We start from the raw sequence: 27447 nt of genomic DNA, 5'->3' as shown, positions 1-27447 counted from the left end.
TTGGGTTTTTTTTTTTGTTTCTTAAGCACATACATAATGATAAACTAAACCTAAAAATCAGTTATTCCAGTTTAGAATACACTGGGAAAAAAAAAAAAATAAAAAAAATTTCCTGAAATATGTGAAGAATCTTCGTTTTATTGATCTTACCCAAACATGAAAACAAAATAACATGAGAACAACTATTTAAGGACCCTAGGGACCACTCGCTTCCGAAACTTAGCATCCGAAATCTGCATTACCTCTCCAGTTACTCCATCACCTCCTCACAGATGCAGAGCCCTCCTGCTATCGGTGCCGCTGTGCCCACTTTTAATTGCTTTGTACCCATCTGCCCACAGCACGCTGTGCCTCTGCCAGGACGGGAGCCTGACAGCAGCATGGCTCACCCTGCCTCAGCGACTCGGGTGCCTCTCCATGTTCACTGGGGCCCGAGCCATCGCGACACAGAGGTTCAAAGGACACCAGCACCAGAGGGCAGCGTCAGAGCTGTGCTATGACAGCTCCTGCTCCTTCCACCCTACGGGACAGACCTCCCCCCAGCATAGGAAGGGGCTGGGGGCAGTGGGGGGCTCAGCTCCCCTCCTCTGCATAGCAGAGTGCGGCACAGACACTGCAGAGAAGCAGCGCGGCTCAAAGGACAAAAACTCAACGCTTGAGCATCCAGGCACAATCCAAATTGAAACCACGAGGAAACAAAACAGAACGCTACGCTGCTTTGGTTCTGCCCCTGGTCAGAACCCTCCTGATGGTTCTGATTTCTTCTCCTGAAGGGGCTGTACTCGCCTTTGCCAGCTTGCATACGGCACACAGCAACACCGGAGCTCCCTGCTCTGTATTTACTGTGCAACGGCCCTCTCTGCAGATGGTGAACAGGACGTCTGTGCAGGGGCTGCAGCCCATTCCTACCAGGGATCTGGGAAGTAAAGCTCAGGTACTGGGTGGGAATAAAAGCTCATTAATAAACCAACAGATCAGAAAAGACCAGCCTGAACAAAGCCTGCAAGGAAACTCTGTTAAAACTTTTTTTTTTTTTTTTTTTTTTAATTTTTCAACCTAAAAAAACCCCCTGCATTTTAGTGGGTTTGTTTGTTTGTTAAGTTCTGCACAACGCAGCTCAACTCCAGAACATTTTCAGAGAAGTTTAGGGGCAGCTCTGAGCCACCCTCAGGACAGCTCTCTGCTCAGCACTGTCTCGTTTTAGAGTGAAACCCTGCAGTCCCTGAAGAACACAGCCCACCCTGCAGGGCTGGCGCAGTCCCAAACAGCACAGCCATCCCTTGGGGCTGCCAAGCACAGCAGGTGTTGGAAAAACAGAAGCAGAGAAATGGATGGATGTTGAGTAAGAGAAGGAGAGCGTTCCACATTCAGGGTCCTGACACCATATAAAACATCTCCTGGATGGTCTACAGAACCCAGCTCCTGAAAATCCCATCGTAACACCCTAAGCAGCAATAGGATGGGACTGCTGAGCAACACGACCAAGCTCCAGTCACGTTCTTGTAAGACCTTGTGATCCATAGACAGAAGGGTCACCTGAAAGGAACCACAACACCTCGAATGAAAGGATGAAAACTGCAGATAACCTTTCTTACCTTCAAGTCCCTGAGAGCTATGAGGCCAAGACTGCTTTGGAAAGAGGTGAAATCAGGGCTCAGCCTGAAAGAGAGGTGTGTGGATGATGTGGGAAGGACGGCCAGCTCTTTGCACCTTTCTGGTCTTACAAGCCAGCTTCCACTTCCAGCAGCTTCTTTTTGCCCTTTACCAGTGCAATGCATAGGTTACAGTTTAGGGCCAAAAGCATCAAGAATACATACGCTTAATTTCTTGAGCTCAGCTGCTAAAGCCAAACACTGACTGTGAGAACGGCACAGCCAACAGACCAAGTGCTTCTGCCACCGTCAGCTCTTGGTGTTTTAGTGGGACACTTTCTTCCTCCTTTCCTGACTCAAGAGGCAACGCTTTGCTTGGCTGAACTGCCCAGGAACTGTTCCCAGAGCAACTACCAAACAAGTCCAGGATCAGACACCTCTTAGGGGAAACTTCCATAGCTCTACTGAAACAATATCCTGAATTTCCTTCTTATTTAGTAAAGAATAGGAGAGGGGGAAATAAGGAAGCAGTTGGATGACAGTTGTGCTAAAAAGCCTCCAAGAAAAGTTAAAAGAGAATGAGGTTGTTGGTGAGCAAGCAGTGGTGTGAAGAGCAGCATGCCTGTAATGGTGATGGATGCAAAGTTGGATTTGGGAAGAGTGGATCTCAGCATGATCCACTGGTAAAGCAGCAGCTGCCTTTTGGTTACAAAAATCTTACATGAAACAAGGCAAGAGAGAATCAGAGGAAACTGGAAACCACTTGAGGTTCACTCCAGTGGAACAGTGAAGTAGTGAGGTGATGGGACACAGCAAAAGACTGCTCTGCACTGAGCAGCTGTGATCTGGGAGAAATCCCAACAGCGCTTCTAAACCTTCTCCTGCACAACAGAAAAGGTTTTGTTGAAGTGATAAATGGATGATAAACACAGAAACATCTGGAATAGATGCTGGAAGAGACAGCCAGAAGTGGATGGCAGACAGCACGCTTGGGAACGGGGACTGCTCCGGCACAGCCACTGCCCTACAAAGCACCACTGTGCCAAAGTGGGCTTCCATTCCCCGTCCTGGAATGCTGTACTTTTTATTGGGCTTCTCAGAAGAGAGCAAGCAGGACGGGCAGGACTGGCGAGGCAGAACGTGCAAAGGGCAAACACTGCCTACGTTGCTCAAAGGCAGCGGGAGGCGCTCACTGCGCCCTGTCCGTACCCACAGCTACCAGCAGCAGCAGATCCCAGGCAGTGCTGAGAGCAAGCACCGGAGCTGGGCAGTGCGTTCAGCTGCTCTCAGGCTGTGCTGTGCAGAGATGAAGTGCAGGTTTCCTGGGGCGACTGCTAGTCCTGCTGCAAGAAGGAAAGTGAGGTTCTCCAACGCAAGGCAAGGTCAGCAGGGGATGGGAGCGCTGCAGGCAGCCAGGATCAGCCTCTGGCACAGGAACGCAGCTTGGGACCGGCAGAGGTTCACACGAAAAGGAGACACTGCAACAGAACTGACCCAGCTTCCCATCTGCCCTAACTTTTTGGCAACTGAACCTACCTGGAGGTCGCACAGAGCACGTCTCTACCACGCACAGCATCCTCACACAGCCTGTACCCCAAATCCGTCCCAGGCCTCCTACCAAAGAGCACCGCAGGGTTACGTCGGCCCGGGGCACACAGGCTCTATGTGACAGATGGACTGCAGTGCTCTCATTTCACATCCCTTTTTCTTCTACTCATCTGTCAAAGGACGAAATTAAGACTCTTTAAGAGGAACTACGCTCTTTATAAAACAACACTTTCTTGAAAGCTGGACGTTTTGTGCAATACTTAAGCAAAAAAATAACAGAAAATAAAAAACAAAACAAAATTTGAGCAAAACAAAATCAAATTTAATGTTCTTAAATGCAAAAGTAAAAACAAACAAAAAACACAAAAAAGCAAAAGAAAATTAACAGAAACAGAACAACTCAAAGTTTCAAGGCAGTCTGCAGAAAACTTGGGGGATTAATCTTTAAATCTACAAATCAAAGGGTTTTCTTTGTTAATATCTAACTTGCAAGTCGTAAGTACTTTTCTGCTGAGTGTTCAATAAGTAAAGCTAGTTGTCAAAACAAAATCCTATTAAAATAGAAAAATCTAGCACTCATTAGAAGGGATGCGAGAAATACAATGCTCAAATGTTTACAATTTTTTTTTTCTTTACAAAATAGAACTACCAAAGGAATTCAGACTATAATGATCTTTGAAAACGAGTATCTTGCTGCGTTATAATGTACCAGTAAGTAGTGCACCATGCATTAAATATCTGGACAGAAGAGATTCAGTTTGATAACGTAGCGACACATATTCACACTTTTGTGGAGTTTCATTTTGACTCTGAAATCTTCCCGGAGTTTCTTTGAAACTCTTTGGTCCGTTCCTATTAAAAATGTTGGGCTTTAAAAGGAAATGTTGCTAAAACCTTTCAATTTGACAGCTGGGCCACCGCTCGGTGTGCAACTTACCTCACCAATGGTGTTAAAAGTTATGCTGGCATGCTACTACTTACAAGACCTCGACTTTATAAAGCGTAATCCTCAACGACACGTAGCAATGAGTATTAATCGGCAAAACAAATTTACTGTCAACTAAAACATTAGTATTTCTCAACTTTTCTTCCATACCAGTGAGTTGGGGGGGGGGGCAGAGGGGTCAGGAGAATGGGTGAGAAAAACAACAACATGAGAAACAAGCAAATCCATTAATTCAGCCTGATAGTTTTTAGAAGAGATTCCAGTTTTTGCAGACAACATTCAATGGAACAAATGTTAGTCTCATAAGTGAAAGCATGCTCCAATTTTACCACCATCCAGAGGGTCTAGTTAAATGCAATCTACTTCAGATTTCAGGGGGTTGTTATTATTATTATTTTTTAACATGTTTTTAAATGAAATAACTTAAAGCAACTTAAAATTGGTCTAACATTGTGGGATTTCAAACATTTGAACATGTCAGTTGCATCCCAGAATATAAAACCTTTTCCACTTCTCATTTAGACTAAGACAAACACTTGTGAAAATTGGCGCAAAATGAGTTTTACACTAACAAAAATGTTTCAACTTCTGTCACTCCATTATCTATTCCATACAAAAAGCACGAGCAAGTTATTTGTGGGACTTGTTGGTTTTGAAGGAAACCTGTAAGATTTTGTCCCCCAGGCGGTAGCCATTAAGACTTGCTATGGCCATTGCAGCTTCTTCATAGTTTGTCATGGTCACAAAACCAAAACCTTTGCACTTGTTGGTGTTGAAATCCCGAATAACTTTCACATTGGTAACCGCACCAAAGGGGCCAAACATCTGCCAGAGGATTCCCTCATCAGCATCTTGACCAAGGTTGTAGATGAAGATACACCAGCCAGAAGATGCGTTTCCTGGAACATTTACACCAGAAAGCCCACTCATGTGATCTACACCCATAGGAGAGAACCTAGCAAATAAAAAGCACAATATTGCATGTAAAAGTTCAATTCAATTCAGCAAATCAACTTGAACGGGAAGCGACTGAGAACGAATATTTTCTACACGGATATCAAAACCGCCAGAAAGAAACGTTTACGCATTCAAATTGACAATCAACCACATGACAGCGGCCAGGAGAAGCAGCGCTACGTGTTCCGCGTGCTTCACTTATCCCTACAGGGAGCTGCCCTCACAAACCGGCAGCCGTGGCGCCGCCCCAAGGCAAGTTTGGGCCAGCACCTCCACAGGGGACTCAGGTCAACCCTTGGAAGGCAGGGCAGCACTGCCGGAGCACGGGGCGATGTGCAGCCCCTCCCCGCAGCCCAGCCTGACCCCAGCCACCCTCAGCTCCAACATCCAATATCCTCAGCTGTGCCAATACCCTTCTATTTTTTTCTGGCTCTGCAGTAGCACATTGGCAACCCCCTAAATCCGAGGGTTTCTTTCAGGAGTAGCGTTTGTGCATGTGCTAATTTCAATCTCTGTCTGTGGACCAGGACAAGAACAGAGCCAAGGACATGCTGGTGCTTCCCCAGGCCACCCTCCGCAGCTGGGCTGCCCCACACTTCTAGCTCCAGAACTGACATTTGGGTTTATCATTCCTTAATTCAGGTATGAACATCTCTTAACTGCAGTGGTTTTCAAATGTAAAAACAGTGCACGAGTTTTAAGTATTTACAGTTCTCTTCTCACCCACTTTATGCCAACTCCATACCCTGACTTGACTGAACTGGGTATCTCACCACCACTGCCCGCTCTTAAATCTACCCTCTGGCATGTGAGTAAGAAGAAACAATTATTTTCTGCTATATCTTGCTTTGCATTATTTTCTTTCCTCCCGTAAGCCACGTATCAGTCCCCTCTAATCTTCTATTTCTGCTCTTTGTCCTGGAAATTCAGAGCTTTAGGACATTTTAATGCAATATTACGGTTGCACAGCTAAGCACTCAAAGGTCAGGAAATGCGAAAGTTAAAGCAGAAAACCTCCATTTGATCCCTTTTGCTTATGTATTATACAAAAATGAGAGGCCACGTGATTGTAGAAATATAATTATACTATACCAGGGGTTCCCAAACTGTGGTGTACCACTGGTGATATGCAAACCACTTAAATGCGGTACACGTGCTGCTCTCTGCCAAGGACATGGCGGTGGCAGATCCTGATTCTCTGCTGACCTGGAGGAAACAGGGAACGCATGTCTGGGCAGCGAGCACGGCACGCAGTGCCCAGCACTTCCCCGCTGACTTTTTCCTCACCCTGTGTAAAGACAGGAGCTGCCTTCGTATGGAAGAGAGGGCTTGCAGCAGCGTGAACGAGGAGGACAGGGAGCAGAGCCGCAGGGCAGCACAGAGGCAGGGCAGCCACATCAGCACCGTGCGCAGTGGGTGCATCACGCCTAGCGATCAGCTCGGCCCCAACCCGCAGCCCCGGCTCTCCAGGGGAGCTCACCTCCCAGGGCAGCTGAGCTGGGAGACCCTCCTGGCCCAGGGGGAGCCTGCGGGGCACAGCCCTCCCCTCTGGGCTCCGCTGCTGCCTGCAGCCCAGCCTGCTGCTGGCGCGGCTGCCCCTGAGCTCACGCTGCAGGTACTCACTGCTGCTGCCACTGCTGGCCAACCCCGAGCACATCCGAGTTTGGGAATCCTTGCACTACAGTAAAACTGAGAAAGCGGTTAAGAGGAGCAGAATGAAACGCGCTAACCCACGTAGTTCTGTGACATCTACTCAGCATTTATTTTGCTTCCATATGAAAACGTTCCTCTGTTGGCATGCTTCATATCCTTGTAGTTCTTTCTTTGTTTTTTGGTTTGGTTTTTTTTTGTTTTTTTTTTTCCCCAACAGACACTTTTCAGCTTTCTAACTCTTCTGTGTGAGTAATCATCTCCTTATCTTAATTGCTATCAGGAAAAGGTTCATCTCAACAGATCACCAGTCTTGGGTCGCTGTGTGCAGGAATCCCTAAGCTCAGAGCCATGCAGCATTGGTTCCAGCAGCACCTGCCTGCTACAAAGCCCCAGGGCAGCAAGACCCCACCACAATACGTGCTGCAAAGGAGATGGGGCTTGAAAGGCAGAGGACAACAAATCTAGAACGTGCAAAATCATGGGAAACACTAAGCCCTGCCACGCTTTGAGCACAACTCATTTCAAACAAGTTCTCCTCTTTCAGCTTTTTGACTCACAGAAATGCTTCAGGTTTATCAAAACAAGCAAAACCCAAACAGCCCCATCACAGCTGACCCACACTGGCCAGAGGGGTGTTTGACCTGCAGTGCTGAGGGCAAGCTGGGCATCAGCCAGTGGGAGGTGAGCAACTGCATCGTGCATCACTTGTAAGCAGTATGTAGCAGTAATGGTGATAATACACGTATTTCTCTTTCTTTCCTGTCTTAGCAAATAGTTTTTACCTTAGCTGTGAAGTGCTGCTGTTTTTCCTCCCTGATTTTCCCCCCTGTCAGGGAACCTGCCTGCCAGGTTGAGTCACAGCCCCATTGTAAGCCTAATCTTTATCTGTCAACTTTCATTTTGCAAGTTTATACAAATGCCCCTTTGCTAACTCTTATGAAACAGATTCACTCACAGAATGGCTTGGGTTGGAAGGGATCCCAAGGATCAGATACCGACCCTCCTGCCACAGGCAGGGCCACCAACCTCTACATCTTCAATACACTGCAGGGCTGACTTTAAACACGCTAGAACACCATCTCCAAAGGTACATTCCTAAGCTCTAACTCTCAACAAGCCTGGAAGCACTTCAGCTTACCCAGCACTATTTTCAAGATCTGCAAGAAACAAAAAACAACTAAACCCAAGCCAACAAACATTCTTCTAGCATAAAAATGGTGAACTGTAGAAGAGTACATAGGGCAGCTGGGGACTTTGGTCTGGATTTTCAGCCTTTGGAAGATGATTCCTGAAGAGTTCAACACACGGAGATCCACTGCCCATGAAGGCCAGCCCTGATGTGAGCTGCAAGCCACAAACACTGCAGGAACTAGAAGGGATTAAAGGAATGTTCAGGAAAGGATCTGAGCAATATCTGTAGAAATTCATAATTACAAATTAGAGACACAAAAGACTTAATCCTGGATTTACCTTCCATCATATGATGGAACGAGATGGAGCGTAATCAAAATGCTAGCTGAAGTATTCAGCCTCAGGAGTAGCATCATTTCTGCAGGCTGGGAGCTCTCTGGGGGCAGCTGATCATCTCAGCAGGCTTTGTACACTGCAGAAGGCAGACAAGGCCCAGCCCAAGCCACGGCCCCTAAGCTTTCACACAGCATCAACTGCTCTCACTGTCAGCATCTTAGGAGCGTAGGATGGCTCGGGTTGGAAAGGACCTCAAGGATCAACTTCCAACTCCCTGCAGTCAGCCTGAAGGGTGGGAAGAAATAAGGGCTGTGGGACAGTGGATGTGCCGGCCAAACTCCTAAAGAATCGCAGAATCACCAAGGCTGGAAAAGACCTCCACGATCACCCAGTCCCACCACCCTCCTACCACCAATGCTGCCCACTGCACCACGTCCCTCAGTACCACATCCACACGTTCCTTGAACACCTCCAGGGATGGTGATCCACCACCCCCCGAGCAGCCCGTTCCAGCCTCTGACCACTCTTCTGGAGAAGAAATTGTCCCTATATTATCCAAGCTGACCTACCCTGGCACAACCTGAGGCCATTTCCTCTGGTCCCATTGCTGTTACCTGGAGCAGGGCTGACCTTCCCCCACTGCAGCCTCCTTTCAGGCAGTTGTAGGGAGGTGGTGAGGTCCTCCTGAGCCTCCTCCAGACTGACCCACTCCATTCCCTCAGCTGTTCCCCACTAACATGTGGGCTCCAGACCCCTCACAGCTCCACTGCCCCTCTCTGGACACACTCAAGACATGAAGAGAAACGGACGGCTCTTCTTCAAGTCAACTGGAGAAGCTTCACCTCAGCTCCATTACCTGCCCAGAGCAGCAAGCCGTAACCCAGACCTGCTCCTCCATTACCTCAGCCAACCTAACAGAACATCTTCTGTTCCTCCTCCAGCAGCAAGCTCACAGCTGGGAGCAGGAGCTGCCCAGGAGAGGGAATGCAACAGAGCTTGAGGAGAGCTGGGGAGCGCCTGCATGGAACCCCCTGAGCTACAGCAGAAAGGAAGCAGATTGCTCAGGGATGGCAGATTTGGAGCACACACAGCCTCTCTAAGTGTCCAATCACGTGGTAAGGATTTTTTCTTATGTTTCCTATAAGGCAACAGATGACAGAAGCCCTGTTCCTACTGGGCCTGGCTCTTCTGAACGGCTCTGCTATGGTCACCACAATGCTGGTACTGCATCGACTGCCCTGCGTTTTGCAGTCCAGGTGTTCCTGAGCTAATCCGTAACTCAGAGGAGGGAAAAATCAGATGTCAATTCTCAACAGGGCAAGAACTCAAACTATCAGGAATGCCTCAGAACAAAGCCAGTGTCTCATCTGCAGGACAGCAAGCTCAACACGTGCTCCTGAGCATCAGCATTCTTCTTTAAGCAACTAAGGCAACTCATCTTCAAATTCAGTCTATTCAAATCCAAAGCAGATACAGCAAATCTCAGGAGCAAAGTGCAGAATGATTTCCACAGCTCAGGAAGCAGAGGAACGCTGCCATGACCCAACCACCTCCCTGACCTCACCAGGAGGAGACAGAGGTCGAAACCCCAGCCGCCCTCCTCCTCAAACTCACGGTTTTCCCAACTTACTGTGCTTTACTAATTTTCCCCCTCTGCTGGAACCAATGGTTCAGAGCTTTAATTAAAAGCTGCCAAAATGGATCTGCATTCAGATACAGGGACGACAGAGTGGGGATCTGTTGAGACGGGCACCTGCAGCGCGCTGAGCCGCGGCGACACACAGTTGCCTGCGCCTTCGCACCGCTGCCTTCAGCACACGCTTTACAAGTGAGCTTTCACTCTTCATCGCCTTTTAATTCAGCGATCCGTTCACATCGCGCTGCGCAGCGCTGCAGTGAGGAGCCTCAGCATGCAGCTGCAACCAGGATCCCTCCTAACCTACCTGAATCTCTGCGCCTGGTGGTGGACCGGCCCTCCGAACCGCCTCGCTGGTGAATGACACAGCTGGGACAACAGTGCCACGTTTTTGTTCTGGTTGGGATTGGCTGCAAACTTCACCGTGATGGGTTCGGAGGAACCTGGGGGTTTGTGACCATTGAAATTTGTAATTGCCTCTTCTGCTTCTGACCTTTTGTCAAACCGGATAAATGCGACCCCTCTGGATAAACCTTTTAACCAAATCGATAAAGAAAAAGAAAAAAATAACAAACAAACAAACAAACAAAACAAAACAAAAAAAACAACAAAACAAATAAATGAAATTCAGGATAAACGCAAAATAATCTTGAAAGTAAAAATTAAAAGGTTAAAAATCTCTGCGGTCGTAGCTTTCAAGTTGTCTGCATTTACTACTGGTTCATCAGCAGCTAGAGAATCACACACAGAACTCAGAACCAAAAGGCAAACCAAGGAGCTCGTGCCACTGCTACCAACCCGTGAGCTCACACCTGCCACGTGCTGCAGGTAAAGAAAACCCAACATGGTCAAACTCTGTGGCATCGAGCATCAAGTGACATTTCCCATTAACAACAACAAAAGGCATCTGAAATTCACCCCCCCTCAAAAAGAACCCCACAAAGGGGAGAAAAATGAAACCAGAAAGCTCGTGATGGTTTTGGTTACTGTATCACCAGAAATCACTTGCAAATACAAAATTGGCACTGATTTTCCGAACATTTTCAGTTTTCCAGCACACTTGCAGACCACAGCAGGAGGTGTTTAACCCTCCTGGATGCACGGTTTCATCCATGCCAGGTCCCCTATTTCAGTAATGTGGCCAAAGCAACGACTTCTGCTTCTGCACACCTGCACCATAAACAATCACACCCCACTGAACTGAACGTGGTTACCTCTGTGCTAGGGGAGGAACACAGTGTGATGTGGGGACGTGGCAGGCAGAAGGGAATCTGTGCCCTCAAACTGCCCCAGAATGGTGTGAGAGAAGGCATGGCTGTGTTCAGGGCGTCGGGAGAAGGTCTGGAAATGACATCTCATCCTATTGACTGCACGCCACCAGGCAGACCATCATAACAGAGGGACACTGTGCTTCTCCCTCGGTTCATCCGAAATACAGTGGAGGTGTGTCTTGGAACAGGTCAGGCCTTGAAAGCTGGAGGATGGCCTCTGCTGGAGGTGAGCCCTGAAGCACAGCCCCAGCCAGGCCCAGATGGAGGTGTGTAGTCCAGGAACAGACGCCCGGGTGATGTGTGCATGATGAGACCCGAAATACATCCTGTGCTGACCACCTGTGTCAGGAGCTGCCCCTCCTGGGCTGACACAACCACACAGCGCCAGCAGGATCAACATTACTCTCACTGCTCACTGACAGCATCTGCCACCTCGCTCTACAGGGGCATCTGAGTGGGACAGAGCTACGCGGGTCCTGCTGGCAGAGGAGGGCAGCTATCTTGGGACACTTCCAGCAGTAAGCTTCCTGTGCCCTCTTTCTTGCTTCTACCTACAGCTGTGATCTACATCACCAGCTCACAGCCGTGCAGACATCACTTACAGAAAATGAATCCTTCTCTCCCCAGGACAGAAGGACGGGATTCTCTTGCTCAGCTTGGCAGTGCCTGCAGATGGGTATCCAGACCTCACCTGCATCCACATTTACAGTGCCTGATCAAACTGGAGCACTGAGCAGCAGCTCCCTGCACGGGGGATCAGCTCGGAGGGAGGCACAAGGGCTGCTCTGAAAGTAATGCCTCCTATTCCACGATGTTGGTCGACAATCTCAGAGGTGGATGTCGGTGGGGTGGCAGTAGGGGATGAACCTTCCCACCAATATGCCATTACATTTTGTTGCCACGCACGTCCCATGGACATTCTTTGATCCTTACTGTGTGTTTACTGGAGACCAAACAGCAGTTGGGAACACAGCGAGGGGTGGGTGGTGAATTCCAGCAGTGATGTGAAAGAGAAGCCACACTGGAAATGGCACACAGCTGTTACACCATGAAATGAAGAGCATCCTGATCAGCTCATCTGCAAACTGGGAACTGCATATAGAATTAAACACTGGCTTCAATGTGTTGGAAGCAATGGTGGCAGTGCTGGGATATCAGAAAGGCTGAGCCAGGTGGGTCCCACAACTGCTCACACAGGAACAGAAAGAAAACCATCTGCCAGTTCGCCAGGACCTGCTGAGCTGAAGGTGAGGGTTTCCTAGGTTGCATCACTACTCCTGATGAGAGGTGGTGCCACCTCTGCCAGCCAGACTCAAACCAGCAGTCCATGGAGGGCTGGTTTCCCCGGTGAAGAACAAGTTCACAACACAGCCTGCAGAGAGGAACACGATGTGCACCCACTGCACAGCCCAGATTTGGGGCTTCTCAGTTCCATCTGATGAAAGGTGGACTCTGTGGGCAACATCTTCCTGGCATGGAATGCCACTGTGGCAGCTGTGAAACAGAGCATCACCTCCACTGCATGCAGCTGTTGTTCGTGCTGGGGAAAATGCATAGCTCATGGTGGTGATCACAGTGAAAAAACAGCATTTTGTGGCTGAGAACGTGATCCACCAGAGGGCATTACGATGCTCTTTGTGACACTTGTAGTTTTCACGGAGATAAATAGGAGGCATTACTTTCAGAGCGGCCTATGTACATGGTAAGACTTCACACTGCTGACTGCCCACGCTAAATTGCAGCCCGCTGCTCACAGAGATCAAAGCTGCTCCTTAAGCCATGTGCACAAGCAAGCCTGCGGCCGTGTCTGAATTCACCTCACTGCATCACACCTCATTCCCCATTGATTTCTATTCTAATCCACTGCACGCCTTGTTAACAGCAGAGTGCATGTGCAGAAGTACTTTCCTAAGTGACAGATGGGCTGCTAGAAAAACCAGAGCGCTCAGGTCACAGGACAAGCCCAACTATTCAGTCATACAGCTGGAAATCACGAGGTAAGAAATTAGAACTGAAAACACATCCGTAACACCAAGTCAGCTTCAGTCCCCCCTGAGCTCAGCAATTAACAAAGGCATTTCTTTGTTCTTTAGGGCGTTTTGGTGGTGGTGGTTTTGGTTTTGTTTTTAAGCCATAATATTCAGAAAATTCCAGGGCAGGAATTCACATCCGAGCTTCATTCTTCTGGTCTGTAGTGACCACAGAGGACCGTTCAACACCTCAGGTGGTTTTAAAGTATCAAGAAATTGCGTGAATGAATTCCAAGTTAGCATAAAGGAGGAAACACGTTGGTGCTTCCATCTGGAGCTTGTGTTCACCTGTGAATAGCAGCTGTGTTGGTAAGAATTAAATGCTGGCCAGCAGCGCGGCAGGAACGCACTGCACTGAATGTCAGAGCAGCAGAGATGTGGCAAAGCAGCAGCTCAGCCTGGTACAAGTGGTGGTGAAAACACAGAGTAAGTGAGGAGCTCAGGCTGCAGCCTCAGCCATTCCTTGTGCTTACAAACAGAACGCAAAACCAAGACCACATCAACAAAGGGCAGCGCGTCCCACTCGTGTCCATGCTGACACCAGGTGCCACAGTTTGCCAGAAAGGAACCAAACTGGCTTAAAGCAGCCCAAGAACAGCCAGACTCTGAGGAGGCACCGGAGGTGCTGTGCATCACAGTCCCACCTGATGCAATTGGACCCACCTGTGGTTTGATCCACGAGCACACGGGAATTGATGATGCGTCCAAAACGTGAGAACATATCTTCTACATCCTTCTGTGTCATCGACCTCGGGAGCCCACTGATGTATAAATTAGCGTCCTTGATAACTTCAGAACTTGGACGAGCATAGGAGACCTTGAAACAAATCAATCATTGAAATTAAATATAAAAGGGGGTCTGTTTAAATGGAGAGAGCAGCTTATTGTCATCAGTTGTCGCGTTTAGACCCCAATGAACAACACAAGCTTCTTCTGTTTCATTTCCTGGAGTTCAGGAAAGGCAGGTGGGCAAAAGAAAACTGCCAGGGCAAAGGGAAGAATCATGGCCACGCCACCAGAACCAATCAGCATCCTGATTACAAGCTTATTACAATGCTGTTGTCACAGACTCATCTGTACGTCCTACCTTGATAGTTTTTGACTGCAGTCTGAGGCCGTTCAGTGTGTTTATTGCTCTTTCTGCATCTTTTGCAGTAACGTAGTTCACAAAACCATAGCCTAAGCTGTGTCCTGCAGGGAAGAACACATTGTTTTAGATCAGCCCTCGCCAGAGAGTTGTCACCACCAAAACTGAAGCAAATGCAAAGGAGGAAAATGAACTCCAACATAATCCATCATGCAAATATTTAAATACACCAGGAACTTTCCCAAGGTTGGCATGCATTGCATGAAAGAACCCCAAGCTCTTATTTGCTGCTTCGGACACCGTGGAGATCAGTTCATCTCAATGATCCCCCAGCTGTAAATTCAGGACTGAATATCGAGAGCAGTGCTGCAAACCTCACGGGGAACAAAGGCACAGGGGCACCTCCTGCAGGAAGAGCAGAAAGTGAAAGGTGTCAGCAGCCGAACTCCTGGGTGAGCAGCCACCAAACAACGCGTTTGTGCGCTTTGGGTCAGCCTTCACTCCTGGAGACAAGAGAGAAAAAGCTCTCATTCCTGCCTATATCTGTAGAGCTTATGAGCAGCTGGGGGCCCAGAGCAGGCAGAGCTGAAGTGTGACAGCAAAAGTAGCCTTGAAGACAACGCTTAACTCTTATGAAAAGAATCTGAGAGTAACAATGCAAAACTTGTTGGAACATTTCAGGCAAAGGACATTTCAGTGGATATTTATCTGCTCTGTGTGCTACAGCAGCACAGGGATGCAGGCTCCCCACTTAGGGGCTCTCCTGACAACCCTGCTTGGCTCTGCAGCAGTCTCTGCTGGCAAGGAAGAGCTGCCTGGCACATTTCTGCCTTCATCTGCTTTGTTATGAGATGCAATACATCACCAGCCCATCTAAACCCAATTAACGTCACGTCGCCCATTTCCTTGTATAAACAGCCCCTGTTAATTGCCACACTTGCTTTTGAAAGATGCCAGATCTACACCAAGCCAGGCCCTCGTGCAGGAGCAGCACCCTGCCCTCTCACCATGCATCAAAACACCTCCACCAGCACAGAGCAAACCTTCCTGACGCACATTTACTCTGATATTGAACTGCCACACAAACAAACACAACAGAGGACCTCAGATCCACCCTCTAGGCCTTCCTCCTTTAAAGACCTACAGGTGACTTCAGCAAACGGAACAGGAAATGCACACTGTGGTGAGGTACAGCTCTGAAATCCCAGTCACAGATGGTTAGTCCGCAATTGCTTATCTGAGTTTTTTTTCTCCTAATTAAGAAAATGCATTATTTATCAATTAGAAACACGTTCATCACATGGAGCCAAGCATACTAACCTAAGAAAACAAAGATGAGCCCAAGAGGGAGCCCACACCATGCAGAGATGGCACGCAGGGCTCGCTCCATAGGCAGGGTATTGCAGCCCCAGCTTCTGACAAAAGCCACATCAGCAGAACTGGGTCCCGATTCTGTGAGCAGCCCCTAAAGATCCAGGCCACATCCCTGGGCGAGGAGGGCTGCACCCAAAGCACTGTCTGCACCCTCAGTACAGCATCGCCCTGCCAAGCTGCCCTCGCAGTTCTGGGCCTCAGTGCAGAGCAGGTGAACAGAGCAGGTCCTGCTCTGCTTCCTTGCATTCAGTCCCCAGAACACGGGGAGAATCTGCTGTTCCTTGGCCAGCAGCTGTCCTGCACAGCCTTGGATGGCTTAAATGTTGATGCACAGTCCAAGATCAGTGACAAGGCAGGCAAAGCTACTTTGGTTTTTATCCCATACACACGTAACCGTGCTTGTGGATACAGGGGACCAAAAGTCGCCACCCAGGCCAAAGCCCAGCAGTTACACTGTACCTATTATTGCCCCCCCTAAACAAGGAGCTCCACAGGGAAATCTGTGGGGCTTTCACCCCAGCACCTCCAATCTGAGAGAGCATCCTAGAAATCCCCCTCCAAAGCTCTGCCTTTCCAAAAGCGGCTCCAAGTTCATCCCTACTTACTTCATACCCATTTGTTCCTGTGAGAATGCTGTCCTCCAGCTTACACGTGCTCACCCCTCCTGCTGCCCGCCCCCCAGTTACCCAGACAGTGACCACATCCCCCATGTCTTTTCTTTACTACCTTCACCTGAGCACCTGAGCAAATGTGTACGTTTGGTGGCCCTGGTAGGCAGGGGGGTTGGAACTACATGATCCTTGAGGTCCCTTCCAACCCGGGTGATTCTGTGATTCTGTGAGCACAACTCTGCACCTTTCCCACTCCCCAACGACAACTCCTGATCAGAACACCCTGCGAGAAGAGAGGGCAGGGACAGAAGCCAAGGTGGACAGAACAGCAGTCAGCAGACAGCACCCAGCTGGGCTTTCAGGGCAGTGCATCCCTTGGCCTTGCTAGGGCAGCCTTCAGCTCCAGAAATCCAGTTTCCAAACTAAAAAGAAGCCGTCGCTAAACGAAACTGATGGCTTCTCACAGAAATGAGAAGGGGGTGGGAGTGCTACACCCAGATGGAATCACACAACGCAGAAGCTTCTCCTTCATCCCCTCTGCACGCAGGTGATGCCAGCACAGCCCTGCTGCTCAGCAGACATTGGCACAGCACAGCAAAGTGCTGAGCAGCTGCTGTTTGCCTTGCACTCGGCTCACAGTGCTGCCACATCGGACTCCTGTGGGCACCCTGAGCTGATGAGAAAATGAAGAGGACTTGGGAACTGCCGACCCCATTGGGAGAAACCCACTCCCATTGGAAAGAGCTCTGGTAATGACGGCTGAGAGGAAAACAACGCATGTGGTGCAATGAATCTGTGCAGTGAATCTGAAGGGAGGTGGGCACGGCAGCCAAGGCCACGGCTCATCCTCAGCCTGTCCCACCACACACACATCTTCACATGGAGAAGTCACCTCTGCAACTGCTGAGCTCATTTCCTCAAGTGTTCCTGGCTGCTGCTTACTAAATTGGTTAATTAAAGAAAATGAAAGCTAGCAATTCAAAGAGGAATGGAGGCCTAAAGAAGCAGTGATGATGCGCGCTGACTCCATGGAGCTGCAGAGGCTGCACAGCTCCACGTAGACCCAGCTCGTATGGATGAAGGGATCTGCAGGGTGAGCTGGGCAAGGGATGCCAGAAATGGCCTTCACCATCTCACACTTCCCAGCACGTGGCTGGCAAGCAGGTCCCAAAGCTCAGGCAGTGGAGGCTTAGTCAGAAATAAGTGTTTTCAAACCATTATCTCATCGGGTCTGGAAGGCAGCACTGGATGCTAAGGCCTGGGAAGACTGCCTGCTGAAGCCTACAAGAACAGGGCCTGATGTGGGAAAAGGAGTGGGAGTGTCAGAAGGGCTGCGGGGCTGAGCAGGGAACTCGTGGCACAGCTGCTATGCAAACAACCAGCACACAGGAGATGGAAAAAGCAGCGGTCTGTAGGAGAATGAAGATGAGAAACAGACCACTTGGTGTCAGGAGAGCCAAAGCCGAACAGAGGCTGAGAATTCCAACAAGAGCAAGCCAGCAAACCATCCTCAATAGAAACCAAGAGGGCCACGCAGGCCGGCTGGCATCCTGGTTCCAGCAAAGTCATGGAGCAAGTCTTCTGTGCACGGGAGAGCAGCCAAGAGACACAAGTGGGAGCATCAGCATGGGATACCCACAGCCAGCAAGCTTCTGACAGCAGGACTGGGTTTGTGAATATGGGCAGAGCAGCAGCCGTGGCTCATCTTGATTTCAGCATTCAAACACACGCTCCACAAAAAACCACCACGAAGCACAGAGCCAACTGAGCACGAGCTGGGATTTCACCCTGGGTGCAAGGGAGAGCTCCAGGAACACCACCATCACCACAGCGCTGGAAGCTTTGACCATCTGCAGAAAGAACAACAGCTCCAAGCCCTGAAAACCTACCGTAAAACCTGAGTTTCTTAAGCTTTAGGACAGATTTTGTTCATCAGTTGTTGGAATGGAAAGCACTTTTTCACTGGAAGAGAATTAAAGTGCTCCAAAACGATGCAGGGCAATAACTCCAAATATAAACATGCTAAGAAACACGAGAGCACAATTAAAGGTTTCACATCATGGTTGGTGAGGGAAAAGAAGAAGGGCAAAGGAAGACACCTGCTTTAGTAAAGCAGAGCACTTCATACAATGAGCAGCTCAACAGCACGGGCCTTTCTGGCTTCATGTGCCTCTGTATGATGGGGAGCAATCAGTGTCTTCAAGCACACAGTGCTAAGATAATTAAAGATTGTCTTAAAAAACCCGGGGTAACAGAGCATTCCCATCACAGATAAGAACTGCACAACGCTGTGGTTGTTTCCCATGCAGAAGGGAACAATTTCAGGCAAACAGAATACTTGAATGCTTTCCAGGAGACAAGAATATTTCAGAATTCTGTTAGTGGACTGGAAAGGAACAGCAAGTGACAGCAGCACGAGCAGTCATCCCATCACAGGAGCGACAGCGGTTCCTTCCTCTGTGTGTTCAGAGGTGCCTGCTTCTGGTTTGGGTTGCACCACTTCTATGAGAGGGTCTTCCAGAGAAGATGTAATGACAAGGAGCATGTGTGCTGGCTCCTGTAATTCACCTAGAGCTGATCCTGTAAGCAGTGGTCAAAAGTCACCTGGGAATGCCCGCTCTGCTCCATGCCTTTCCAGCAAGGACAGAGGGAGAGCTTTGACCCGGAGCTGCTGATCCACGTGCGTGGCTGTGAGCTCCAACACTCCAACGTGCAGAACCTGCAGGGAATTCTGCCATCACCTCCCATTGCATGCACAGGCATGGCCAGACTGCAGTAGCTGATGGGTTCAGGCAGAGACTGGTGCACTCTGATGGATCATATCCTTCGTTCCAAGTGTAGATGCATTATTCTCTCCTCAAGCGGCGTAAGACTCCAGGAACGGAGTGAGGAAGGCGATGTCTCCCTCCTGCAGCCACACCAACATTTATCAGAGCACTGCTGGAGCAGCACACACCAGGTACTGCCATCGAGCACAGCACGGCTCCCACGGGGAGCTGAGGCTGTGGGAAAAGTTTAACCCAACTGTTCCAAAGCTCTAGGGCTGTCAGGTATGCAAGTGTCAGCAATCCTGCAAGGGGAAGGAAGACTGAAACAAAAACATACGCTCGCAGGAAGTTAATTTTTAGCTCCAATATTTGGTCCAGCTGCAGAACAAAGGAAAACAGCTCCGCGTTCACCTGTAAGAGCACAGCAGACTGGAAACACAGGATGCCTCAGCACATCATCCAAGCAGCCTTGATGCAAAAGACAGGACAGGATGCATTTCCTCTGTAGAGCCACCCACGGCAGCAGGTAACAGCCCACACATTGCTGGGTAGGGACCAGCACAGAGCACAGCTTTGGGACCAGGACGTCTGAAGCCAGCCTCAGAAAGCCACAGCCTCATCAGCACAGAAAGACCAGACAAACCACTGGGCTCATCGTTGCTCGCAGCCTCACAGAGCTCTCAGTTGAACTGGGTCAATGGCGCCTTGCAGGCCTCAGCAATAACTAAAAAAGACACAGCAGCAAAAAGTACCACCTCAGACGTGACCCTGTGCCACACTATATTGGGCAGTGACCTTCTAACGTTTCCCTGGGGCTCCGAGTCGGTGCCGGCCTTCAAGTTCTGACAGAAAGAGCAATGCCCTGTGAGTCCTGCTGTGCGAAAACCCTGGAGGTGATGCCCATCACAAATGGAAGCACAGAGAGCTGCAGTGCCAGGTTTGGCTGCAAGAGCACAGATGCTGAGCACTGATGCACTCCTCACAGCCGAAGCAAAGTCACGTCTGGAATCACTCCGGAATGTGGGGACGAACAGGAGAATGCAGACACTGACAGCTTCTGCCATCACTGGAGCTGGAAGGGTGCTTCTCTTTATGGTCATTGCAGAAATGAAATGAAGTTATCCCAGCTTGACCAACAAAGCCACGCTTCCAGCAGCAGTCATCGATCTGCAATGGCTCTGCAGGAGGCTGAGGTGAGTTCACTAAATCATTAACAACTGCACTCAGTCAGGCAGAAGGGACTTTCTGCCCCGCGAGCTCCGTTAATAGATTGAGGAAAAAACACAGATCAGCCACTGTCCTGTGAACAAGCATCGAGCCCAAACACCGCTGCTAACTGAATAAATGCAGCCAACAGAGGCAGCCACACTGAAAAGTCTGGTTCCCACAGAACACGAGGCTGCCTCCCCCACTGCCTCCCATGCCAGCACCACGACCTGCCCACTGCCCAGCCACAGGGCCACAGGCTTTGTTCTGTGCTTCTGCTCCTCCATCACAGCCCTGCAGGGTCAGCCAAGCGCAGGAAAGCAGCAATCTACTGCAAGACCCCCCAACCCCTCCTCCTCATCTGCAGCACACAGACCTGGCCTTGCTCAGCACCACGAGATGTAGGGCAGCTCACACACAACAAAAGGCTTCATCATGTTCCCCTGAGCAGCCTTGTTTCCTTGCAAAACAGCCTCCAAAGCAAGCCTGCACTTCTCAGCATCTCAAACTGCACAACAGCTAGGCTGAAAGCTCAGCTACCCACGTGTTCTAAGAAAAGTGCATTTCATGCCATGACTTTCATGAGGAATTTACTCACGCTGTCCCTAAGTTTGTATTTTGATCAAGCACCACCAGGCAAAGCCAGAGCCTGGCACTGCTTTCAGATGAGCACACGTACAAAGCCACTGAGAAAATACATTTCACATCTCTTGTTAGCCAGTTCTCATTTCTACTCTCAAGAGCGTAACAAAATCAGTAGGGGCAATGCAAGAACTCTCGTGCATTTCACCCACCTTCCTGTGGTTTTCATGTGGTGAAATAGTTAAGGACTGTTTGATATGGATCAGATGAGGATTTAAATCAGCATCACATTCTGCAGGGCATGGAGCAGAAAACCCCACAGCGCAGCCGCCTGCACACCACGAGCAGCACCAACACCATGCACTGCAGTAACTGCCTGCCTCCCACTGCACCACAGGTTCTGTGGGTTCTGAACAGGAATCACCACAATTTGTACACACAGCCAAACAGTGCAGGGTTAAAGCACGGACAGCACGTGCAAAAAGCTGCTGCAACCACACAGAGCTCACAGACCCAGCTCTGCCTGCTCCCATCTACGGTTATGTTTCACTCCATTCCCCCTGCAGTTTTTAAAGCAGTGACCAACAATCCCACTTCAAGGGCTTCCAAGTGAAATGCCTGAGGAACAGCAAGCCCACAACACTGCTTCAGACACACAGCACGTGTCTTTTTACTGATACTCACACAATGATCACCTATATCCCAAGTTCATCACAGAACGGCCGGGGTTGGAAGGGACCCCAAGGGTCGTGAATCCACCACATGTAGGGCCACCAACCTCCCCATTTCACAGCAGCGCAGGCTGCCCAGGGCCCCATCCAACCCGGCCTTGAACACCTCCAGGGATGGACGGGGCATCACAGCCTCTCTGGGCAGCTGTTCAGCCCCTCCCCGCTCTCACAGCACAGAACTTCCCCTGACATCCAACCTCCATCTGCCCTCCCTCAATTCAAACCATTTCCCCTCGTCCTGCTGCCATCTCCCCTTGCACAGAGTTGATTCCCCTCCTGTTTGCAGGCTCCCTTGAGGCACTGCAGGCTGCACTGAGGTCACCCCCAGCCTTCTTTTCTCCATGCTGAACAAGCCCAGCTCCCTCAGCCTGTCTCTGTAGGGAGGTGCTGCAGCCCCTGCTCATCTCTGTGGCTCCTCCAGACCCTCTCCAACAGCTCCCTGTCTTTCTTGTGCTGTGGCTCCAGCCCTGGACGCAGTGCTGCAGATGGGGCCTCACAAGAGCAGAGCAGAGGGGGACGATCGCCTCCCTGTCCCTGCTGCCACCCCTCTGCTGATGGAGCCCAGGATCCCATTTGCTTTCTGAGCTTCATTTCCTGACAGGCAAGGAAATCAGTGCCATAAAAGCTCTGACTGCAGAAAAACCAGGTTTGCCAGGGATCAAATTCAGACTGCTTGAAGTACGTATGCATCCTGGTGCTCAAGGTTAGGAATCACAACTGCACAGAAAGATTTTGGATTTGGCCTCAAGCATCCTGCAGGACCAAGCACTGTGCATCGTCACGGATGCACAGCAGCACTTGGATCACACACACACAGCAACACGAAGACACTCCACACTGAACTGCTCCCAGGCACTTGGTGGAGGGCTCCACCACATGAGGTTTCATCGTTCTTCTATCATACCTGCAACTTTGTCCCGAATCAGCTTTGCAGATTCAACTTCGCCGATACTGCTGAAGAGGCTCCGCAGCTCATCCTGCGTCATGTTCTGGGGGAGGTAGTTCACAATGAGATTTGTTCTGCCGATGTCATCTCTGCAATCTTCAGCCATGTGATCTTCATAACCATTAGACATCTTATAACGTATCTGCAAAGAGAAAAACCCCAAATAAATAAGTTGTAGAGCTCGGTGTGAGCCAGGCTTCCTCCACCTGCCATCAGCCGGGCTGTTTATTTCAGACAAAAAGCAATTGTTCCAACTATGCACATTTTTCCCCACTTGTAAAACAAAACTATTTTTGTTGCCATTCCCAGAAGAATTCATTCCTTCAAACAGCATTTCAGGGACCACGTGGCACACTGCACGGCTCCCACGGCTCCTTTCCTTCAGGGCAAAGGAATGGCAGCAGCTCTTCATGCACGTCGCTATAAACCCAACCATCACAGCAGCAGGGTTAAAGTCAGGAAGCCCATATCCACAGAGGGAACACTGCCATGGAAGAGAGGCTTTCAGTCCATTCTCCAGCATCTGCTGAGTAGCAATGAGTGTTTGCTTCACACTTCTTGGGAAAGTCAGCGTTCTTAATGGGAAAAACAACAAATCACTGAGCACACAGTGTGGGAACAAACCACCACCAGACCCACAGCCGTACACTGAGACCAAATCCTTTGTTTGGTGAGGATGGAATGAAGCAAACCATGGAGGGGGTCTTGCTACTCTGCACTGAGAAGCCTCTGAGCCCCACATTTCTACATCTCAAGTGCCAACAGCAGCAAATTCCCCCCTGCCCCCAGGTCAGGCATCTGCTCCACGGAGGCAGTGGGAAATCGTGGCAGGAGGGAAGCAGTTATGCTGTATCAGCAGCTCTAAGCTGCTTTCTTTGCAGCAAGATAAGCACAGGAACCAACAACAGGGAATAGGAGAGCAAGGAGAGAAGCTGCAAAGCCAGGAGCCAAGCAAGATATTCCTCACTTCTGCATCCCAAGCCGTCAGACTGTCTCAGCTGTACTGCAAAGCTGTACAGCAAGCACAGGTCCCCTTCCAGCTGTGCCAGAGCCGTGCAGGCACAGGCTCACCATCTGGGCTCCTGCTCTGCTCCAGGACACCAGAACACCTGAACCTTCCTTGCTCACCTCACTGCAGCCTCTGGGCCACGTGGCTGAGACAGTTTCTAAGTTGGTGAAAGGCAACTTTGCCAAGCACGGAACTCCCAGACCCGTGTATGGTCTGAGAAGCAACAGCACTTTGGAAGTGGAATCAGCTTGAAGTCACAGCCTCTCACTGCACTGCCTGCAACGCTCACCTCCACTCCCTGAGATACACACACAGCCCAGGGCACTGCTGATTCAGTTTGCTAAGAAAGCAAACCTACGAACCAGGCTGACACAGGAACGCTCTCAGGGAGGATTCCTGCTCCTGACACAAACAGCTCAGAGGTTTGCTACATCCTCCCTTCACCTACAGGCCCACAAAGGCACAAGACCACTGTTGGGCTCACAGATTTGAATGCAGACACCAAAACAGATGATAGACGATAACATGTCAGCTGCTGCAGAACCTAAGAAGGTTCTCTTCCACGAGCAGCGAGCTCTGTGCTGTCGCACCAGCACTTTGCTCTCCAGCCCTGGAGCCAGCGGTGCTGAGCACAAGAAGATCAGAGCTCTGTGAACGGCTCCATGATCTCTGCTATCACAGCCTACACCAACAGCTGACACTTGGCCCAAAACAGCACTGGTGAGTGAGCAGGGGCTGCACTGAGCCACGCAGTGCTGGTGGGGCTCTGCTTGGGCCAACTCTGGTCTCAAGGGTTGGGCCCTGAAGGCACTGGCTGACCTCAAGGAGAACTCCAGGGCCATACAAAGAGCCCTGCTCCTCCATCTGCAGCAGAAAGACGATGCTTATTGGCATGCCTCCCCTCCCACAAGGCTCAGAGGCAAACAACAACCTGCTGCCTGGTCTGGTCATTGAGCATCCATTGCTCAGTGATGAGGCTGCAGGGCAGGCTTCCTTGGAGACCACACCTGAAACAGAGCCAGAAGGACACTGCTACGCCAAGGGCAGTGCCAAGCAGAGCCCCACAGACACAAGGGATGGGTGCAGAGGGGCTGAGAAGCCCAGCACTGAGCACACGGCAACACACCGATAGGCAAAGCAGAGCACAGTGAGCTCCCATCAGCCCCCACCCACCAGGAAAGTCACTTCCAACAACATTCCAACACAGCCTTGATAAAACAGAGCTTCCTTTGCAGCCAAGAGATGGCACTGAGAAGCAAGAGTTCAATCCAGGCACAGGGGTGGGACAACAAATCCCCACGGAGATCACAGTGAGGATGCAGATCAACAGCACCAGGCCTACGTGCTTCCAAGAGGAAGAGAAGAGATGAATCTCCCAACGCTCTGCAGCCAGAATGCTGCTGTCCCACCTCCTGATCCGGATCCCTCTGCAGACACCACACATCTCCCCCCAGGACCCTCCTGGCACCCTGCACACAAAGCCCCCCCACAGCCCGGCTTGGTGGCACAGGGCACCCATATGGCATCTGGGATCTGCTTCTTCTGGATGGAGAAATAAACCCCAGCAAGGCAGCTGCTGAAATGTGCCCACGTGGGGTCTCCATTAAAACTGCATTTAACCACCAGGAGGATCCTTGCCCACTGTCAGGCCACACAAGCTGCTGAACCCACATGTGTTGAAGCCCCTTTTGCTCATCCATCCATGGAATGCATCGTGCCTGCTTGCCTGTCCTGACGGATTTTCAGCATTAATGGGCTTCTATTGATTTCTTTCTCCCCTTTGCAACCCTGGAATGAACACATTTCCCTTCCCCGCCGCTTTGGCTCAGTTGTATTGAAGATGCCAACATTTCCTCTCAGTTCTAATGTCAAAAAGGCCTCCCTCCATCACCACCACCAGCTACTGTGAAAACCCATCACACATCTCCACATTCTTTACTTCTCCATGCCTCCAAGGGGCATTTCCACAATGATCACATTTATCCCAGAACCCTTCTAAGCTCCTCTCAGGGATCCTCGCCCACCGCCATACAGCCAGTGCTGCTCCCAGTGCTTTTGGTGGCAAGAAGCAAGAAGGGCTTGGGATTGGGATGCAGAAGTGAGGAATATCTTGCTTGGCTCCTGGCTTTGCAGCTTCTCTCCTTGCTCTCCTATTCCCTGTTGTTGGTTCCTGTGCTTATCTTGCTGCAAAGCAAGAAGGGCTTGAGGCCAAAAGAGAAACCACTGCCAGTGATGGGAAGGAAACCAGAACAGCAAAGGAGCACACAGCCATGAGCACCTGCTCATCTCCATCTCCTCTGCTGTAAAAACGCACCAGGAGCAGCTTAAATCGTGCACACAGCACGGGTTGGAACCAGATGACCGTGACGGTCCTTTTCAGCCTATGATGCTCAGCTGCACAGCGCGTGCATCACCTCCACAGGGCGGTGCTGGGCAGCCCGGCGGGTTACGGCGGGCAGCGGACAGGCGGCACGGAGCCGCACATCGCACACGGCCTCAGCGCTGCGCGGCAGGACGGGAAACCCCGCAGCTCTGCCGGCTCCGCGCTCACATCGGGTAAGGCTAACGGGACGGATCCCAGCGCCGAGCCGAGCCGGACAGCGCCGAGCCGAGCCGGACCGAGCGGCGCCGAGCCGAGGCGGACCGAGCGGCGCCGAGCCGAGGCGGACCGAGCGGCGCCGAGCCGAGCCGAACCGAGCGGCACCGAGCCGAGCCGAACCGAGCGGCACCGAGCCGAGCCGAGCCGAGCCGAGCCGAGCGGCACCGAGCCGAGCCGAGCAGAACCGAACCGAGCCGAGCGGCGCCGTCCGCTGCGCCCCGCCGCCCCGCACAGCCACTCACTGCCGCCCATTACCGCTCACTGCCGCCCATTGCCGCTCATTCTCGCCCCTCCCCTCCCCGCCCCCCCGCCCCATCCGCCGCCCCGCCCGCCCCGGGCCCCTCCCCCCTCAGGCCCGGCTCTCCCCCGCAGGCCCGAGACTAGGCCTCGCCGCCCCGATCCCCGCCGCCCCCGTTCCGCCGCGTTCCGCCCCGCCCTGGAGCGCCGGGAGCTCCGCGGGCGCCGCCCCTCCCCGGCCCGGCGCGGCCCGTTCTCACCTCGCTGCGGTTCGGCGCGGCCGTGCAGCGGGAGGCGAACGGCTCCGCAGCGCACAACAAGCCGCTCGCAGCGCCGCCGGTCACGCCCCCCCGCCCCCGCCCGCCGAACGCCATTGGACGCCGCGCGCACGTGTCCCGCGTCTCATTGGTCCGCCTGGCCGTCCGTCTCGCGGCGGCCGCGAACCGCGGGGGGAGGGGCGCCGCGCCGGGGTGGGCGCCCCCGGGAAGAGCGGGAGGAACCGCGGGGCTCCGCGCGGGGCGGGAGGGCGCGGGGAACGGCGGCGGGAGCCGGACGGAGCGCGGGTGTGCGGGGCGGCACCGGAAATGGCCGGGCTGCGGCGCTGCGGGGAGGACGGCGGGAGCGCGGCCGTGCTGCGGGACGGAGCTCCAGCCCGGAGCTTCGCGCTGCCTGCGGGCGCAAAGAAGGAGCGGAGCTCAGCGCAGCCTCCGGGCGGGGAGAAATGGGGCAACGAGGAGGACCTCGAGCCCAGAGCCCAGCGCTACTCTTGGGAGGGAAAGGAAAAGGGTCTGGGCTCCAGAACCCATCACTGCCCTCTGTTGTAGAGGAAACGATCTGGAGCCTAGAGGCCATTACTGCCAGTGCGCGAGGAGGAGAAGGACCCCAAGCTGCATCACTGCCCTCGGTTGGGGAGGAAAGGGGCCTGGGGCCTATCGCTGCTTGCTGGCAAAGAGGAAGAGGGCTGGAGCCCACTGCTGCTCATAGGCAAACAGGAGAGGGGCTGTGTCCATCGCTGACTGTGGTTGAGGAGCAGGAGGGTCTGGAGCCCAGCGCTCATCACTACTGTAGGCGAGGAGAACCCAGGGCCCATTGCTGCTTGCTGGCAAGGAGAAGAGGGACTGTGCCCATTGCTGCCTGCGGGTGAGGAGGAGGGGCTGAGCCCATCACTGCCCTCCGGAACTGATCCTGTCGGAGCAG

The 27447-nt window shown here is 51.5% G+C and overlaps 1 protein-coding gene across 2 annotated transcripts; it reads right to left on the bottom strand.

The window, feature by feature from the left end:
* Positions 1-1023: 1023 nt before the first annotated feature.
* Positions 1024-26616, bottom strand: ELAVL1 (ELAV like RNA binding protein 1). 2 transcript variants are annotated; one of them, XM_052702144.1, is made up of 7 exons: positions 26511-26616; positions 22364-22547; positions 14188-14291; positions 13764-13917; positions 10107-10332; positions 6136-6249; positions 1024-5041 (listed from the first exon to the last, which is right to left on the bottom strand). In XM_052702144.1, the coding sequence occupies exons 2-7, from the start codon at positions 22533-22535 to the stop codon at positions 4717-4719; spliced, it is 1095 nt and encodes a 364-aa protein (XP_052558104.1). In that variant the 5' UTR covers positions 22536-22547; positions 26511-26616; the 3' UTR covers positions 1024-4716. The 2 variants fall into 2 exon arrangements, with proteins under 2 accessions (XP_052558104.1, XP_052558105.1); XM_052702145.1 differs by lacking the exons at positions 6136-6249; positions 26511-26616.
* Positions 26617-27447: the final 831 nt, after the last annotated feature.

The sequence above is a fragment of the Tympanuchus pallidicinctus genome, unplaced genomic scaffold (assembly GCF_026119805.1).
Source record: "Tympanuchus pallidicinctus isolate F22 unplaced genomic scaffold, pur_lepc_1.0 scaffold43, whole genome shotgun sequence".
NCBI lineage: Eukaryota > Metazoa > Chordata > Aves > Galliformes > Phasianidae > Tympanuchus > Tympanuchus pallidicinctus.
This window is presented reverse-complemented; position numbering and strand designations above follow the sequence as displayed.

Bases quoted from the DNA above. Each gene is read 5' to 3' on its own strand.
- ELAVL1 (XM_052702144.1), bottom strand. From the start codon at position 22,535: ATGTCTAATGGTTATGAAGATCACATGGCTGAAGATTGCAGAGATGAC. The intron at 10,333-13,763 runs GTGGGTCCAATT...TTTGGTTAAAAG, and splicing joins GCTCGTGGATCAAACCACAG to GTTTATCCAGAGGGGTCGCA. The intron at 6,250-10,106 runs GTAGGTTAGGAG...TGTTTCCTCCAG, and splicing joins CACCAGGCGCAGAGATTCAG to GTCAGCAGAGAATCAGGATC.